Raw genomic sequence first — 16,236 nt, 5'->3', positions numbered from 1 at the left:
GTAAGTATGTGAGATGATGGGTGTGTTGACTCGGTGGGAATCCTTCCAGTGTATCTGTGTATCAGATTATCATGTTGTACCCTTTAAATATTTTACATTTTTATTTGTCGATTATACGTTGATGAAGCTTTACAAACAGGCAGCCCAATCGCGGAGGCGGGTTTTAACTTGCAGACGAACCACAGGACCCATGCTTCCTTTACTCAAAGAACGTGAGAAAAACAGAGTCAAGACATTAGCTTTACCTTTAAAACACGTTTATTTAGGGACAGGTAAGCCACGTCACTGTAAGTTGATTCTACTGCTAGAAATGAACAAACATAGCCTTATAAAGAAAAAAAGTTAGTGGAAATCATCCTTTTTAAGTGCATAGCGGCTGGACATCTTTGTAACAGTGCATTTCTACTGTACAAGTCTACACACAACTTTTAGAGGTGAAAAGGTAATTTTTAAGGGTTCATATTCTGGGTAACACCTACAACTCTAAGCATTACTGCTACCGCCCCACGTAAGCTGATTTCGTTTTCTCTTTTTTGCACATTGAAACCAATGTATTGGTATTCATGCCTCTACCCTCAAGATTCTTGAATTAAAATGACCAGTTAGTTACCATATACGTTGACAGATCAAACGTTCAGTGATGTTTCAAAATAAACACAAAAGGGCTGTGACCATATAAATTGAGGGTCTTAACTATTAAATAGCATACGTGATAAAATTAGTACAAAGCATGTAAAGATGTGTAAGTTAATCATTTATTTACAGATGAAAAATGAATTCCTTTACATAAAGATACACGTTTATCCTTTCCAATTTGGATGCCTTTTATTTCTTATTCTTGTCAAATTTTAAAACTTACACTGAACACTGCTTAACTGGACAGTAAATCCTGTTAGTGTGGAAATAATTACTTTTTGTAATTCTTGGAGAAGAAAATAACAAACTTTAATTCATGGTCACATAGTTGGCTGGAAAAATGCCCGTCTGACCTCGAAGCTTCCCCTCCCACCAGTCGAAGTGCGAATCTGATTTCGACGTGACTGTGATTCTGTCTCCAGCTTGAAAACTCAAATCCCCGGGCTGCTGTCCTTGGAAAGAGTACAGTGCTGTCACTTCTACGGGCCGACCTGAGTCACCTACAACAGGAAGAAATGTTTAAGTTATTCACACTTCCATGGGAAAAACGGGCAGCGTGTGCAGGTGAAAGGTGAAGGACTGGCCGAGGGGGGTCCGACGCCCAGAAGTCCTTCACCACGTGATTGCACGAGCTTTCCTTCCTGGCAAAGAGCAAATGTTCGCTAGTGACATCTACTAAATGCACACCAGGCAAACTGCGTGTTACTATACACTCAGCAATGCATTTACCAAGTATTTGTGGTTATGTGACTTGTGAATAACCTATGTGATGATATTATTTGCATTCTTCTTGTTTTAGCACGGAGTCACAGTGGTTCCATGACTTACAGCTGCCACAGGAGACTGACAGTCACGCCATGTTCGCTCTGTGGTCACCGGCCCGGGGGTCCTGGCTCAGATGCGTGCATGTTGCTGTTTTACCAGCACCCCCCGCCCCCAGGCTGCACGGCTACTTTTATTTCTGTGCTGAATTGGTCCTTTCTCTCTCACAGAGATGATATTGAAATGATGACATGAAGGAACATATCTACATATGTTTAACAAAAATTTAAACGCAATGTGTAGAATTTAACGTATTATATCAGGAAAAATACTTTGAGAGTTGAGGGGTTGACATGAGTACAAGGCATTCAGTATACACTGGGCAGCGTCATAAACACATAAACAGACACTTCCATGTACTCCGCTGCATGGAATTTGATTTCTATGTTCCACGCAACTGTGTGTGAATCATGCCGTTCGAGGCTTGGTAACTGCATCTGAGCACAGAGGCACTGAAAACAAGCGAATTCTAAAATCGGTTCCTTATTCGATCCTGTAGTGTTATAATAAGGTAACTGAGCTTGGCCTGTTAGTAAGAAGTAAACGTGGTCAGCGCTTTGATTAAACTCCACTGACGGAAACTCTGAGTGGGCGGCCACAGAAGACGGTGCTGCAGTGCTTTCTGCAGGTCGCCTTCACAGTGACCGGGGGAGGCCGCCGGAGAGGTTCTGCCTGACTGGGCCGTCGCCCTGGGGCCGCGGCCTGGGGCTGCGGCTCTTCTCCGCGAGCCTCAGGGGCAGTTGGCCGGGGCGTGGGGAAGTCCTGGTAGGAGTTTACCTGCTTTCAAAACTGCTTTTCACTAATCACAGCAATGCAAAGTAACTTTTATTTTAAAAATGCACTTTAAGTTTTCCCATTTTTCTTCAAAATCCCTTATCTTTGGAGAAAAGACTAAAATAAATTCCTGTTAATATAAACCCGGTTCCTGCAGTTGGTACAACTGAACTCGTGCTGCCCGCAAATACAAACACAAAAGCCACCAGCCAGCCAACCGTGGGTGAAAACGTCCATTTGGGCCCCATGTCCAGTCTCTGCCTCCAGCGTCCTGTCAGGGTTCTGTCTCTTATCATTAGGCATTTTCCCTCGGTGCCTTTTCAGAGACATTGCTCATATTTACTGGGCACCTGGGTACAGACTTCAGAGAACCCTGAGAATGGGAGCTCTAGTCCCCACGTCCCATCTGCAGGCCCCTTCCCCTCTGTCTCTACTGGGCACCTGCCCCCCACCAAAGCGACTCAGCTCGCCGACTGACCTCATCAAGCTGACGAACCCCTTTCACTCAGGACACCCAAGTCTCAGTCTAACCCGAAGAGTCTTTAAGGTTGAAACGTCTAGATGTGCTACTTTGGTATAAACATTTATGTGTTAACCTCTTTTGCTCCAAAAGGATAAGCTCAGTATTTCGAGCAAAGTATGTTCTTTTTGATCTTGCAGAGCTTTCTCAGCGAGCCTGAGTCCGCAGTATCCCCGCCAGGCATGGGGGGGGCAGGGCGGACCAACTCCACGCTGGACCTCGTGGCTCTCAGGGAGAGTCACCTGGGCCAAGGGCAGGGAGCAGGGGCCCGGCAGGGCAGCCGGGCGGAGAGCAAGAAGGGCCCGAACCCGTGACCCACCAGGAAGATGCAACTTCTGCTTAGGGGACTCGGCTTCGGAGACATTTTTGAAATATTTTTATTAATTAAAAAGATGGGCACCTGGTTACCTTGCTATTCTATTTACACGAAACATGATTCCCCACCAGTTAATCTAGAGTGTGGGGTTCTGGGAGCCATGACAACAGACGTGTGGGAAACAAATCGGCTATTTAACCACTGTTTAACCTTTGCCCTCGATCTGGGTCCCACTCACATCTCCAACCAATTGCTGAATTCTTTCAAATAACATTTTCTAAAGAATATTACAGTAAGACAGATTGAAGGGCTATTTTTATTGTAGGAAATCCTACAATAAATTTAGTAAGTTTTAGTAATAAATAAAGTTTTATGAAGTTGTTCCCCATAACAGTAAAAATATTTGAACTTGAAAAATAAAAATTTCCTGAAACATATTAAAAATATTCACGGGGTTGAAACCCGGAGAAAATAAGGGTGCGGCTGCACTTCACAGTCAACAGACCACTGCTCGTCCCTGACGGGCTCCAGCCGCTTCTGCAGCCTGGCCGCATCCCCCACGGGCCTGTGGCCCCGCTCAGCAGCACCCAGGCTGGAGCTCGGGGCTTTGCAGCTGCTAACTCTCTGTTGTGGCTTCCACATCGCTCCCATTGCCTCAAATTCAAGCAAGGACGAGAAGAAAAGTGTAGCGTTCTTTAAAAATGAAGTATTTCTCACAATAATATGGGTAGCCGGAAAATCAAAGAGGTGTTTCACAACCTGCCAGAGCAGAGTTTGTGATGGTAAGAAGGATACAGATGTTATTATTTACCAACTCTCTCACGATAGCTGGGAAGTTCAGGGTAGAGCTTGTATTCATTTCTGTTACCTGAAAAACGAACACAAGAGGGGAAGGAACATTTAGAGCTTTCTTAGTTTATAAAGTAGGCAAGAATGCCGAATCTTGTCCTCGCTAAGCAAGTATCTTCAGTCCTGTAATGGATAGAAATATCATTATCCTGTCTGGTTTTATCGGGAAGGAATGACTGACTAAACCCAGAAAAGACACCAAATGCACGTGTGACACCCGTGTGCCTCGCAGCAACGGCCGGGGGAACATTGACACCTTTTCACAGAAGTGACCAAAAGCACCTGAGCAGGAAGAGCCTGTAACCCCCAAGCCAGCGACTTTGAACTTCCGTGCTTGCTTAAGTCCTACAATAATTTTTAAACAGCATGTATCCACTTGTATATTTCTTAATCAACACCTAAAAACGTTGAACGCAACTTAGATTTTGTAAAGGGTGTACTTTTTAGCACATGTCATGAACAATTTTTTAAAGATTTTATTTATTTATTTTTAGAGAGGGGAAGTGAGGGAGAGAAACATCAGTGTGTGGTTGCCTCTTACACGCCCCCTACTGGGGACCCGGCCCGCAACCCAGGCATGTGCCCTGACTGGGAATTGAACGGGCGACCCTTTGGTTCCCGGGCTGGCACTCAGCCACTGAGCCACACCAGCGAGAGCCATTATCAATTATTTAAATGAAATAATCATACCTCACTTCTTGGATAAAAGACTCTAAATATCTTAGTGATCTGAAACAACCATCAGTCATTAAAGAAAATCAACAAGCATTTTTTAATAGTGAGAAAGTTGCAATATTCATTTGTAACCTTCACACCATGTTTCATTCCATCTGTTCCAAAGATTTTGTACTAATATGTTAATGTTATATTTTCTGAGACTTTATTTGAGCCAAACTGATGATATATGCCGGGAGCAAGATCTCAAATGCTCCAAATATTATATTTTCTATGTAACAGTTTCTGCAATAAAAATGTGTATAGACACTTATTTTTTAAATTTCATTTTAAGTATACACAAGACTCTACTAAATAATTTCTTATAGGTTAAGTTATTACTATAATCATTTGTACACAATTGATCAAAATCTTATATATAAATTTGTTAACTTACTAAACAAAAGTAAAGCTTTATTTGAAATGCTATCAATACATGAATGAGACTTTTAAAATCAGTTGATGTCCATGGAACAACTATTCTTATTTCTGCAATGAGAAATAAGTTCAACATCAAAGAGGTTTAACATCAAATTCTTTTTTAAAAGATGCAAGTGCTAAGAAAGCTGATTCTTATAAAAACTAAATAGTGCTGGTGTAGCTGGCTGGTGTAGCTGGCTGGTGTAGCTCAGTAGGTTGAGCGCCAGCCTGGGAACCAAAGGGCCGCCGGTTCGATTCCCAGTCAGGGCACATGCCTGGGTTGCAGGCCAGGACCCCTGTAGGGGGAACATGAGAGGCAACCACACATCGATGTTTCTCTCCCTCCCTTTCTCCTTCCCTTTCCCTCTCTAAAAATAAAATAAAATCTTTTAAAAAAACTAAATAGAGGTAGAAGAAGGTATTTTACAGTAATATAACAATTATTTTATGTCCCTTTGGAGATAGAGGTAAAAAAAGAATCACAGTTATGTATCATCAAAACAACAACAATAAGCAAGTATTCCTTATAAAATAATATACTACTACTACTATACCTTGTTTTGGGGACAGCCATGTGGTGTCTAAAATAATAAGCAATGACTGATATGTAATGACAGGAACACTTACTGCTAACACTGTGTAGTGGAAACCACCTGATCAACAAGACTGTTCGCTGCTCATCAGAACCACGTCCCACCTCCATCCGCATCCTCACGTCTGACCGGACCCCTGTTCTCACTCTCAGGGCACAACGTAGCGCAGTGTGACTCAGGGTGATTCGGGTTTGTTTTTCTTACTCAAGTGGGAAAAAAGGCAACTACTGGAAAAGGATGGAAGGCAGGGAGGACAGCCTGACCCGTTCGCAGCTGCACCAGCTTTAGGAAAGAACGACTCTGGCAGCCGGAGGTCTGGAGGTTGCATCTCTTAAGTTATCCGCGCCCACCCCCACTGGCGTCGCTGTGTGCCCTCCTGGGAGGGTGGACTTAGGCGGGCTAAGGGCACGGCCAGAAACCGGCGGGGGGGGGGGGGGGGGGGGAGGGGGGGCGGGGGGCAGGGGACCTGGAGCTGGGATGAAGCAGAGCAGATGGGGATGCAGGACAAGCCTCCTGCTGAGGCAGGTTCACACCTAGGCTCTCCTGGGGCACCAGATTTCTTTGCAGGGACCTTGGCCACTTCTCCCCCCACCTCCCCCAGCTGGCACAGCGCCTCCTGAGCTCATCCAGTGGAGCCCCACCCACTTCAATAAACTGCTAATCCCTGGTGACCTTGATGTACGAAAAGCAGCCTCCGGAGAGTGATGGTCATAAAAATGAGAGGTGGAAAGAGGAGTGAAGGCCCAAACAGGATCTGTGTAAATGTACTTGAAAACCATCTCTCAAAACCCTGAGCTCCCAAGATGTGTGACAAAATCAACATTCAGAAGTATACACCTATGAGTGTGTGAGAGACATAGGCTTACTTTGTTCCCGTTTCCCACCAGTAGTATAACAGTCTTTGGAAGAAGTAGCAAATGAGAAAAACTTCAAAGACAAACTTCTTTGTAAATTGGAGAAGCATCTAATGTACCAGAAGTTCTAACAAGTAGCAATGAGAATTTGTCTTATGTGTTTAGAAGAGGCTGAGTATTTGTTTTTCTCTAATACACATTAGTTCTTTTAGTTGATTGTAAAGCTTAACAATGTAGCTCCTTTTCTTAACAATAATACTTAATAATTGTTTAATTATAACTGCATTAGGATTGCAACAAAAATATTTACCCTGAGAGCAGGTAGTCAGCTGGCCTTGTGCCGGGTGTGGAGGTCTGGACAATGGTTTTGGAGGCAATTCTTTAGCCTGGGAGGAACAAAAAAATATACATAATTTTAGAACCCTGTTCTTCCTTAGGAGCAGAGAGGCCTTTTTTTCTCATGACGACATGTGGCAGCTTTTACCCTGGCACCTGCTAGTGAAGCTGCCTCACGCTCACTTGCACTGCTCTGGGCCACGCTCAGCTGGCCTGGGTGACAACGTACAGGTGGTGGTGGGGGCGGGCCCTCGTCACAGGAAGCACACCTCATCCAGGTACCTCTGACAACGTCTGCAGGTACAGGGACGTGGTGGCTGGGGGGGGCAGTGACAATTCAAACTCTGCGCGACGGGACAAGTGACTGAACGTGTGCTGTGGGACTAGGGGACCCTGCACCTCCAGGCCCCAGACCAGCGGCTAAGGTTCACGTCAGGAGAGGGTATGACAGAGTTCTACCCTTGGAGCAAAGCAGTCGCGGAAAACAAACTGCATTTCTCCTTGGAATCTGCACAGATGGCACGTCAAGTCTCTGGGACGGTTTCGCAGGACCTTTCCGCAAATGACTTTACAAGGGAGGCCAGCGGCCGTGAGGAAGCTCCTCTCAAGGACGGACCAGTCCACACTGACAGGTGCCCTGTGGCTACAGAGAAGCAGAAGCCCAGGGTACCGAAGCCCGCCTCTGCTCCCGGGCCGCCTTCCTCGCGTTGATGCGTTGCTCTTCGTTTTCATACTTTGCAGTGAAGGAATCCAGGATTTCGTAAAGGTCTTCCGCTTGAGCAGGTCGCGGGGTGTCTCCAAACAAGATGTCGTAAGCTCGAATGTCTTGACCATAAAATCTAAAAAGGAAAAATCAAATTAAGCACATTTCTTTTGCAGACATAGATCATTCCCAGAGTTAAATCCTGTGTGAGTGTTTACTGGTAAACCCCTTTTCAGACACTAACCACAAGCCATAACCCAGGGTCAACCCCGGAATCCACCCTCCGAGCTCCTCCCTAGAGGCAGCCATCATAAACAGTCTGATACACGAAAAGTGTAAAATGCACATCACACACACACACACACGCTTGCACATACAAGCACGCATCTACAGTCGAACCTCGGTTCTGGAGCGCCTTGGTTCTCAAACAATTTGATTCTCGGCCAAGTTGTTCATGGAAAAAATGTGTCTACTGTCTGACAAAACTTCGCGTCTCCACTCCCTCCGACAACCCGTTTGTGCTGACGCCTAAGTGACTCTCAGGCGACAAAGGAGATTCGGTTTTTGAACAAATGGCTTTCCGAGCCGTTTCCGGAACAAATTAAGTTTGAGAACCGAGGTCCCACTGTACCTATATATCCACACTTTTGCAAACCCACCTACAAGCACACACATTTTTATAGGTTTTATTTTTGAACTTTCTCAGTAACCCTAACCTGAGGCTTTATGCCAACACCTAGGCCTTTGTAATCCCTTTCAGGGTATATTTGCTTCGAAACTCTGTAAGATTTGCCTCACATGGGGGGGGGCCCTACAATGGGCTAAGCGTGTTTGTTTTAGTTGACCCAGAATTCAGGTGAACTTTGGAAAGTCTCCCAAGGGCTGAAATCAGGACTTCCTAAACACATTTTAACTTTCATTTTCAAATTTATAAAACCAGAAGTACAAATATCTCCCTTGACTTTCCATTTGAAGAGTTAGTTGCACACAACTGTTCTTCCCCCAGCCCTCCTGTTTTCTAGTTCACGTTTCATGTCGTCAATGTGCTACCGAGTCCTGTGTGGACTGGCACAGTGGACGGCATTGGTCCTCCTCTGTTATGGGGGAGCGGGGGTCTGTCTGCTGTGAACCGGCCTGCCAGCTCCAGCAGGCTCCCAGCTGGAGGAGCACCTTGCCAGGTTCCGGAAGAAGTCCTTCTGTGTGTCTTGGCTTTTTACCTTTTTCTGGGCAATCAGACACGTTTTAGAGGAAATCAGCCAGATGCCAGTTTAAAGTGGGAGTTCCTCTTGGCCTGTTAGGATACATCCAAATCTGTTTTTTGTTTTTAAAGTCAAAAGTGGTCTCTACTTTATGGAAGAAAGAGCGTATGTTCTTCTCACAGTGAGGAACGTTCTGATGGACCCACAGGTTGCAACCGGCACGCGCCTCCAGAGATGCTTGAGAAATATGTCTAATGTGATACATCTGACCAGTAGAATATTATGTAGCCATTAACTTACATTTATGGTTCTTATAATGTTAAGTGGGAAAATAGGGTTTATGATGGAATCTTGTGATACAATTGCATATGGCAAAACAAAAGAAAATTATGCTTAGAAAATGTTGGAACGCAACAATGCAGAATGCGAGTAATCTTAAAGGGGTAAATGTTTCCCGCCCCGTTTAACTTTTTGTGTTTTCTAAACTTCCCATGGGTACGTATGATTTCACATTGAATCTTTAAATGAAATGCACACTCGGAGCCCCATGCTGACTTAAGAACATACAAAGGTGCTCTGCAAATGTGAGAACTGCCACATAAATTTATGACGTATTATTTCCTCATAACACTTTCTCCGGTCAATGAAAATGATTTGGCTTGCACTTACTTTCGATTCGTCTCTTTCCTTTCAATCAAGTAGCTGCCTTCTAAGCTTACGCCCGCGAAGAGCCCCCTGGACTTGCAGTACGTGAAGACAGCCGCAGAGCTTCGCAAGGCGACATTTCCTTCTAAGTTCCTGCAAAACGGGTTTTGTGAGAGGCCTGCACCTGGAGACCAGTCTTTGAAGAGCAGGGACTTCTGACCCAAAACAGTGACCCGGCCTAACATCTCACTTCCTGTTGGCCTAACCCCCTGGTGTGAGGCGGGGTGGGTAGGGCAGGTCTGGGGTGGACAGAGTCCCTGCACCCTGGCCCCGGGCGTGGGACGGCCCCGGGGGGCCATGTTGAAGAGGAGGCACAGGGAGCTTGTATCTTTCCCTCCATGGTCCTTTCCCCAAACAGGGACCCACATCTCCAGGGTACTGGAGGCTGTGGATTCACTCTACACCGAGTACTCACTTTCATGGAACTTAGAAATCTTCTTAGATGGTTTTACTGTGTAACTTCTATGAACAGTCTGGGTTTAAAATATTTCCAAATTGCTCAATGAACGCGAGTAGTGCTTCGTCCATGGAGAAGGGAGACCCACTGTGTTTTAAACAATACTCCCGTAAAGCACTTCCATTTCCATTTTTCATAATTTAGTTTGGGAAAAAAGCCTTTTCTGTCCTGACCAATGCGGCCTGTTACTGGTTAATGAAACTTAACTTGCTTTGGCTCCTGCGAAGCTTGATGCAAATTCTGTATTCCACTCCAGCAGGTCCCGTGGCTTGCACTGCAGATATTAAGTTTCTTGTTGTGTGTGCGAAGTTCCTCATTTTGACACACTGGCTATGTTTTGTGAATTTCTAATTGGTAAGCGACCTCAAACCTTCCACGAGTACAGAAATCACGACGCTGTTTCATCTGGACTCAAGTTCCCTCGTACCGCACAACAATATATAGTTTTTTAAACAGTATACAGTTTTAAAAACGCTTCTACCGCCCGCTGGTCAAATGTACTTCACAGAACTCACCTTCCCAAGGGCCCGACCGCCACCGTGAAGTTCCCTCCAAGGGTCAGGTTACCGCCTTTTGCAAAAGCTTCTACTGCTCGGCCGTAATTCAAAATTATAACCAGATCGGAGACCTAAAATGCAGAAACCCATTTATTCAAAAACAATTATGTTTAAATGCTATTTAAAATACACGCAGATCTACTACATACACTGTAGCCAGCCCTCCAGTGGAGACAGAGGAAGAGTGTGCGAGTCACATTCTTACTTGGACGTGAGGACGTAATAACCAATATTTCCTCCGACAGGAGGAATGGCAACCCCTCCGAGCTTCGCTGTGACTCGCGGGGGGCTTCCTGCACCCCCTGCTGTCCTGCCCTCCACAGCCACACACCGCAGTTGGTGACAGCGGGTTAGTGGGGCTAAGTGAATCCTCACAGACCCAGAACAGGTCAAACAGGGGTGGGTGGGAAACATGGAAAGGACTCCCTGCCACTCAACACTCCCAAAAGCCAAGCCAAAGAACACAGGCAGGGGTGGGACCCGCCGGGCCGGGTGCACCTGTGCCCAGTGACCCTTCCACACTGGCATCCCCGGCAGGGCCACAGGCCGGCACCAGTACACGGCACAGTGCACTTCGGTTTACGTCACGGAGGCTCAGACACCAGGGAGACACGGGCTGCCATTACCGAGGGCCTGCCCCCCTCATCTCATTCCCTAAGGAAAAGCAATGAGTATGGGGGATGGGAACGCACAAGGCTCGTCGGGCCGAGAAAGCATCTGTTCTGCAGACTCGCCCGGCTGTGGCGGCGCCCACGGTGAGGACAGAGCAGTGATTGATTGGAAGTAGCTGCCCATCGAACGAGAGACAGGGACTGGAGTCTGAATCCCACCAGTCAGTGGCCAACGCCCCTGCAAGTGTGTTCCTGCACAGAGGCGCTAGTGGTGAGTGCAGAGGGAAGGCTCGGGGGGTCACGGGCGAGGGTCGGCAGCTGGCCGGGAGTGTGCAGGGCCGGCTGGGCTGGCTGGACGGGGCTGGCCGGTTGCTGGGTCCTACAGCTCAGATACCGGGCCACATTGCTTTGGGAGGACAACCAAGCACCTCGTTTTATTAAATATTTGCTTTAAACCTTTCTATCGCATTTACTGAATGACGGGAGTACATTTCACATGTCCTTGTCTTTCGAGGCTATTAACAGGCCCTGTGGTCCCGAATCCAGTTTCCAAAGACTCGTTGTGGAGACACTAACGTTAGTCTTTGCTCTATTAAATCTACTGACGTCACCGTTACTTAGTCTCTCACCATTGAGAAATGAATGTTCTTTGAGATGGACCCCGAAGCCCACTCCAGCCTCCCGTGGAGTCCAGGGGGCGCAGACAGAGGAGCCCCCAGACCTCCCCGAGTGGCCAGGAGGGGCGGGGAGGCCGGGAAGCACACTTTGCCTGTGGGTGGCACTTCTGAAGGCTTAGCCTTGGCTGAAAACACAACAAAAAGGCCGTCCCGATCCACAACACTGAACCACATTCCTGTTTTCACAACAGGTTCCCGCAGCAGTGAGACAAGACGCCAATAAAGAGGAAAGAAGTGTCGGTAAGACACTTCTCCCAGAGCGGCTGCAGGAATCTGCAGGCGGCCACTGAGGAAGAAAGGACAGGAATCAGAAAGGAAATGGTCCGAGGGTGTTGGGACGTCACTGGAGCAATGAAGCAGCAGAAGATCAACCCCTGGTGGAGGGCGGTTCCTGCGCCCCGGAGCTCGGCGTAGGAACGCCCAAGTGCGGTTTCTGGTCCGTCCCAGAAGGAGCCTCAATGGTTAGGAGCTAAGTTGTCCATCTGGTGAATCCGAAGTAACTTGAGTATTAAACGTAACAAAACTGGATTTTGCCACAAATGCCGATGCAGCGTTAGGCCGCTCACGCCCACTCACTAACTGAGCCCACCGAGGAGAAAGATAAGGCGTGAACTGCCAAGTACAGGCCCGATTTGAGCCTGTCTGTTCTACAGATGTGCTAAAGATGGAAACCCAACGAATGAAAAACATTCTACTCTAAATGAAAGAGAAGGAAGAAAAATGGTAACACTGGATAGTTTTAGGTGGACAGTGGAGAGACTCAAGGGAACCATTTCCACAGGTGGTAAAAGAACAGGAGGAAAGCTGTCACTGTCACTTACTCGGTCTCGGTTGTGTTTGGAGAAAAGGTCGTGCGTGTAATATCTGCCACTCACCTCAATTCCCACTTCAAATCCCCCGCCGAGCCCTGCGATCCCGATGGCTGAGGGTGCGGACCATTCTAGTGGAAAAAACACGTTATTCCACCATTAAATCATCACGTGGGGACCGGAGGGAAAATGCTAAAAAGAGAATGAGTATGCTTCTTTTTAAAATAATAAAACTTTGGCATTTTCCTCTATGCTTTTAAATGTTCTTTACATATAATTTTTAATTTTAAAAACTTGAAAGGTAGACTCACAAATCCATGTTTTCTAATCTTTCTCAGTACAGATGCCTAATACCAAACTATTGAATTCTCACCAACTAAAAATAGATAGCATTTGATAATTTTAACAATCAATATTTTATACTGTTTTACAAAATAATTGAGCAGTAATTCTAGTCTCCACTTAGATCTTTATTACAGACACGAGAGCAAAGGCTTGGAAGAGTTTACATAACCGCCTGTAGGGGTCACACACGGCCACCTTGTCTCTGTTGCAAGTTTCCAGGGCAAAACTGTTCTCCTTGTCTGCGGAAGCACAGGAAATAGGCCGTAAAGTCAGCGTGCTTGAATTTCCTTACAGTTGGAAACTAAGTACCTTCCATTTGCCATGATACACAACATTTCAGGGCTACTGCATGCTAATGTTTTCTGATCTAGAAACAGGTAAAACAAGTCTAGAAAAAAAGATTAACTTGGTTGGGGGAGGGTGGAATTGCCCAGATAAAGCTGCTTCTTTCAATGCTTATTAGCTTCTAAATGGACTGTCCCAGCTGCACGTGTTCCAGACACTAACATTGTTTGGGTGTGTCCAGAACTAATCTGATCACAGAAGTTGGTGTCCATGACACCAAAGCTATTTCCCATTTCCTGTGTTAGGAACTGTCCCCGCCCCCACCCAGCAGGGGCCTGGGAATTTTCTGTGCCTCCTTTGGGAAGCTTTTAAATGACCCAGAGCAGGGGTTACTGGGCAAGGTAGGGGAGAAATGTGGGCATTTACCCCAGCAGGAAGGCCCTCCAGGGGCTGAGGCCTTCTCACGGGGGAGGGCTCACCCGGCATGGACGCCTTCTGAACACGCCCCGCTCTGGTCGCGCTGCCGAGGAGTCTGCCCATAAAAACCTGGGCCGTGCTTCAGACGTAGGCAGTTCTGGCATTTTCGTGTCTCGGCTGGGGACCGAACCCTGAGAACGGAGCCCAGCTTCGGAGAGACTCTGCTTCCTCTGGGGATACCTCACAGGAAGCTGTGGGCCCAGCAGGCCGGGCCCCCGAGACACCTGGGCGTGTCTCTTGTCAGCAATGTCCTGCAGGGTGTCTAACTAAACACGGTCTTTACACAAAAACACGTCCACGCACGTGGCCGAACAGCAAGTGTTAAACTGGTATAAAGGCACTGCAGGTGGTCAGGGCGCACCTACATACCTTTAAATATTGCTACAGCCCTGGCTGGCGTGGCTCAGTGGGTTGAACACCGGCCTGGGAACCAAAGGGTCGCTGGTTCAATTCCCAGTTAGGGCACATGGCTGGGTTGCGGGCCACATCCCCAGTAGGGGGCACATGAGAGGCAACCACACATTGATGTTTCTCTCCCTCTCTTTCTCCCTCCCTCCCCACTCTCTAAAATAAATAAATAAATAAAATCTTTAAAACAACCAAACATAAATATTACTATAAATGCTGGTTTTTTGGATTCAAGGCAAATATACTTTGATTTCATCTCTGAAAAATCAGGTATTAGATATTGTGGCAGAGAGTGGAACACAGTCAAATCAATCTCCATACGATTCCGCTCCAGGGATGTTTGTTAAAGTGACTCCTGCAGGAGCCTGGGGAAGTGCCCAGATGGCTCCCATTTCCTTGTAAAACTCCACGAAGCGGAAGAAAACCATGATACCATGAAGTTGAGGAGTGAGAACTCGTATTTAACAGCAGAACGCAAATTTTGTCGTGTTTAATATCCGCTCTGTGAAAGAACGGCAGATGTGTACCAGACAAAGCCAGGCCCACCGAGTCCCGTTTGGCATCTTGGAGGAGCAGAGAGCTGCGGGGGTTGCTGCCCGGGCTCGCTGGACACCCAGGGCAGCGCAGAGGGGCGCCTGGGGCGATCGTTTGGGGCGTGGGAAGCCTGTCACTCTCCCTGTGGCGCAAACAGAGACAGGACAAGGAAGAGTGAGGAGTCTCCGCCTCCCACGTGGAGCAGCGCCACTTACTGCCATCGGGAAGACGAGCCAGCACGACCCCGCTGCCTCCTCGGGCGGTCACCAGGAACCCGGCTTTGATCACCGACAGGACCGCGAGGCCCTTGGCTTTAGCAATCACGTGGGCTGCCAGGGTCAAAGACAAGGACAGGTAAGCAGGTGTAAGCAGATTCCACACACACACACACACACACACACACACACACACACACACGCTGGTCCAATTCCTGGTTCTCACACGAAGCCCAATGGCGCCTTAGAGCCTCGAATATAAGGACGGATGGGCCGGTGGCGACTCCCACCTGGGCTTTCGTGTTGCTTCTGCAGATGCACCACCATTCGGTGCTCAGACCCCACAACTGCAGAACAAAGGCGATGCGTCTGGATGAGGTTTTGCTGACTCCGGTAGCAGGACAAATAATTTGGAGACTTCAATTAATTTGGAACGCAATTCATAATTTAAATAACAAGCCAGCATTTTCAAAGAAACTGCGATTTCTTTGTATTAAGGAGAAAGTTCGAAAGGACCACCACACAGCATGTAGCACAACTTTGACCTTGAAGCTATGCAGTTCACCTTTTATGAAGATGAAAATCCAGACTCAGAGACGGAAAATTAAGTGATTTTGCCACTTTAAGACATTTTTAACTTCATAAGACGATCCGTTATAGCATTCGAGTGTGCTGGAAATGGAATTCAATTTATAAAATATTGGCTTATTCACATTTCAGGGAAGTAAATACATAAAGCGTCTCACTGTTCTGTGGATTTATTTACACACTATTATGCGTTTTGAGTGACAATGAAAACCTAAACATTGGAAATTATTTTAGAAACTCAGTTTTATTTTTAATGTAATTCAACATCACTTCAGCTAAATATTCCGTCAAGGATGTCAAACCAGACTGTACTCAAATACATGAAAGGTTTTGTAGGTGTCCCTAGAGAACCACGAAATTTCTAATGAAGTCGTGCACATCACTTCCAGACTCAAATTAATGTATTAATGCACACGCTCAGAGGCACTTCATCAGAGAGCATGGACAGCCTGCGATGCAGCACGTCTGTGCGGTGGCTTGTCATTACAGCTGCCTTCGCAGGGGGCAGTCCAGCAAGGCGCAGCTTAGTTCGCACTTGAAAATGTTACGGATACATTGCAACACGGTTGAGAGCTACACTCTATGTCGGGTAGGGTTATCTCTACCACCACGTGTTGGCGATCTTCCTCAGCATCCCACGTGCCAGTCTCACGTTTAGCTTTTGCAGTCAGCACCACTGCTATTTAGAAACACAGACATAGCAAAAGCGTGTGTTTAACAGTAGAAGTATTTCATGCTTTGGAATAGTGCTACCAAAAATTCAGTCTTTCTGGTTGAACTTTCAAGTCCTAAAGGAGTGCTCTCACACCTGTGTGTGCACACAAGTCCCTGG

General features: G+C 46.8%; 1 protein-coding gene across 5 annotated transcripts in view; it reads right to left on the bottom strand.

Moving 5' to 3' along the window:
- Positions 1-240: 240 nt before the first annotated feature.
- SH3YL1 (SH3 and SYLF domain containing 1) overlaps positions 241-16,236 on the bottom strand; it is a 28,099-nt gene continuing 12,103 nt past the window's right edge. For 3 of the 5 annotated variants that reach the window (XM_045189543.2, XM_045189542.2, XM_053923934.1), the window contains exons 3-11: positions 15,107-15,200; positions 14,817-14,930; positions 12,619-12,683; positions 10,414-10,526; positions 9,406-9,534; positions 7,505-7,673; positions 6,809-6,884; positions 3,880-3,936; positions 241-1,136 (exon numbers count right to left, since the gene is read on the bottom strand). In XM_045189543.2, the coding sequence (XP_045045478.2) occupies positions 946-1,136; positions 3,880-3,936; positions 6,809-6,884; positions 7,505-7,673; positions 9,406-9,534; positions 10,414-10,526; positions 12,619-12,683; positions 14,817-14,930; positions 15,107-15,200 (1,008 nt within the window). In that variant the 3' untranslated portion in view covers positions 241-945. The remainder of the gene's footprint in view (positions 1,137-3,879; positions 3,937-6,808; positions 6,885-7,504; positions 7,674-9,405; positions 9,535-10,413; positions 10,527-12,618; positions 12,684-14,816; positions 14,931-15,106; positions 15,201-16,236) is intronic. The other 2 variants (XM_024552429.3, XM_053923935.2) reach the window with 1 other exon arrangement.

Source organism: Desmodus rotundus, chromosome 5 (genome assembly GCF_022682495.2).
Source record: "Desmodus rotundus isolate HL8 chromosome 5, HLdesRot8A.1, whole genome shotgun sequence".
NCBI lineage: Eukaryota > Metazoa > Chordata > Mammalia > Chiroptera > Phyllostomidae > Desmodus > Desmodus rotundus.
Note: the sequence above shows the minus strand (reverse complement) of the source record. Positions and strands in the feature narration are given on the sequence as shown.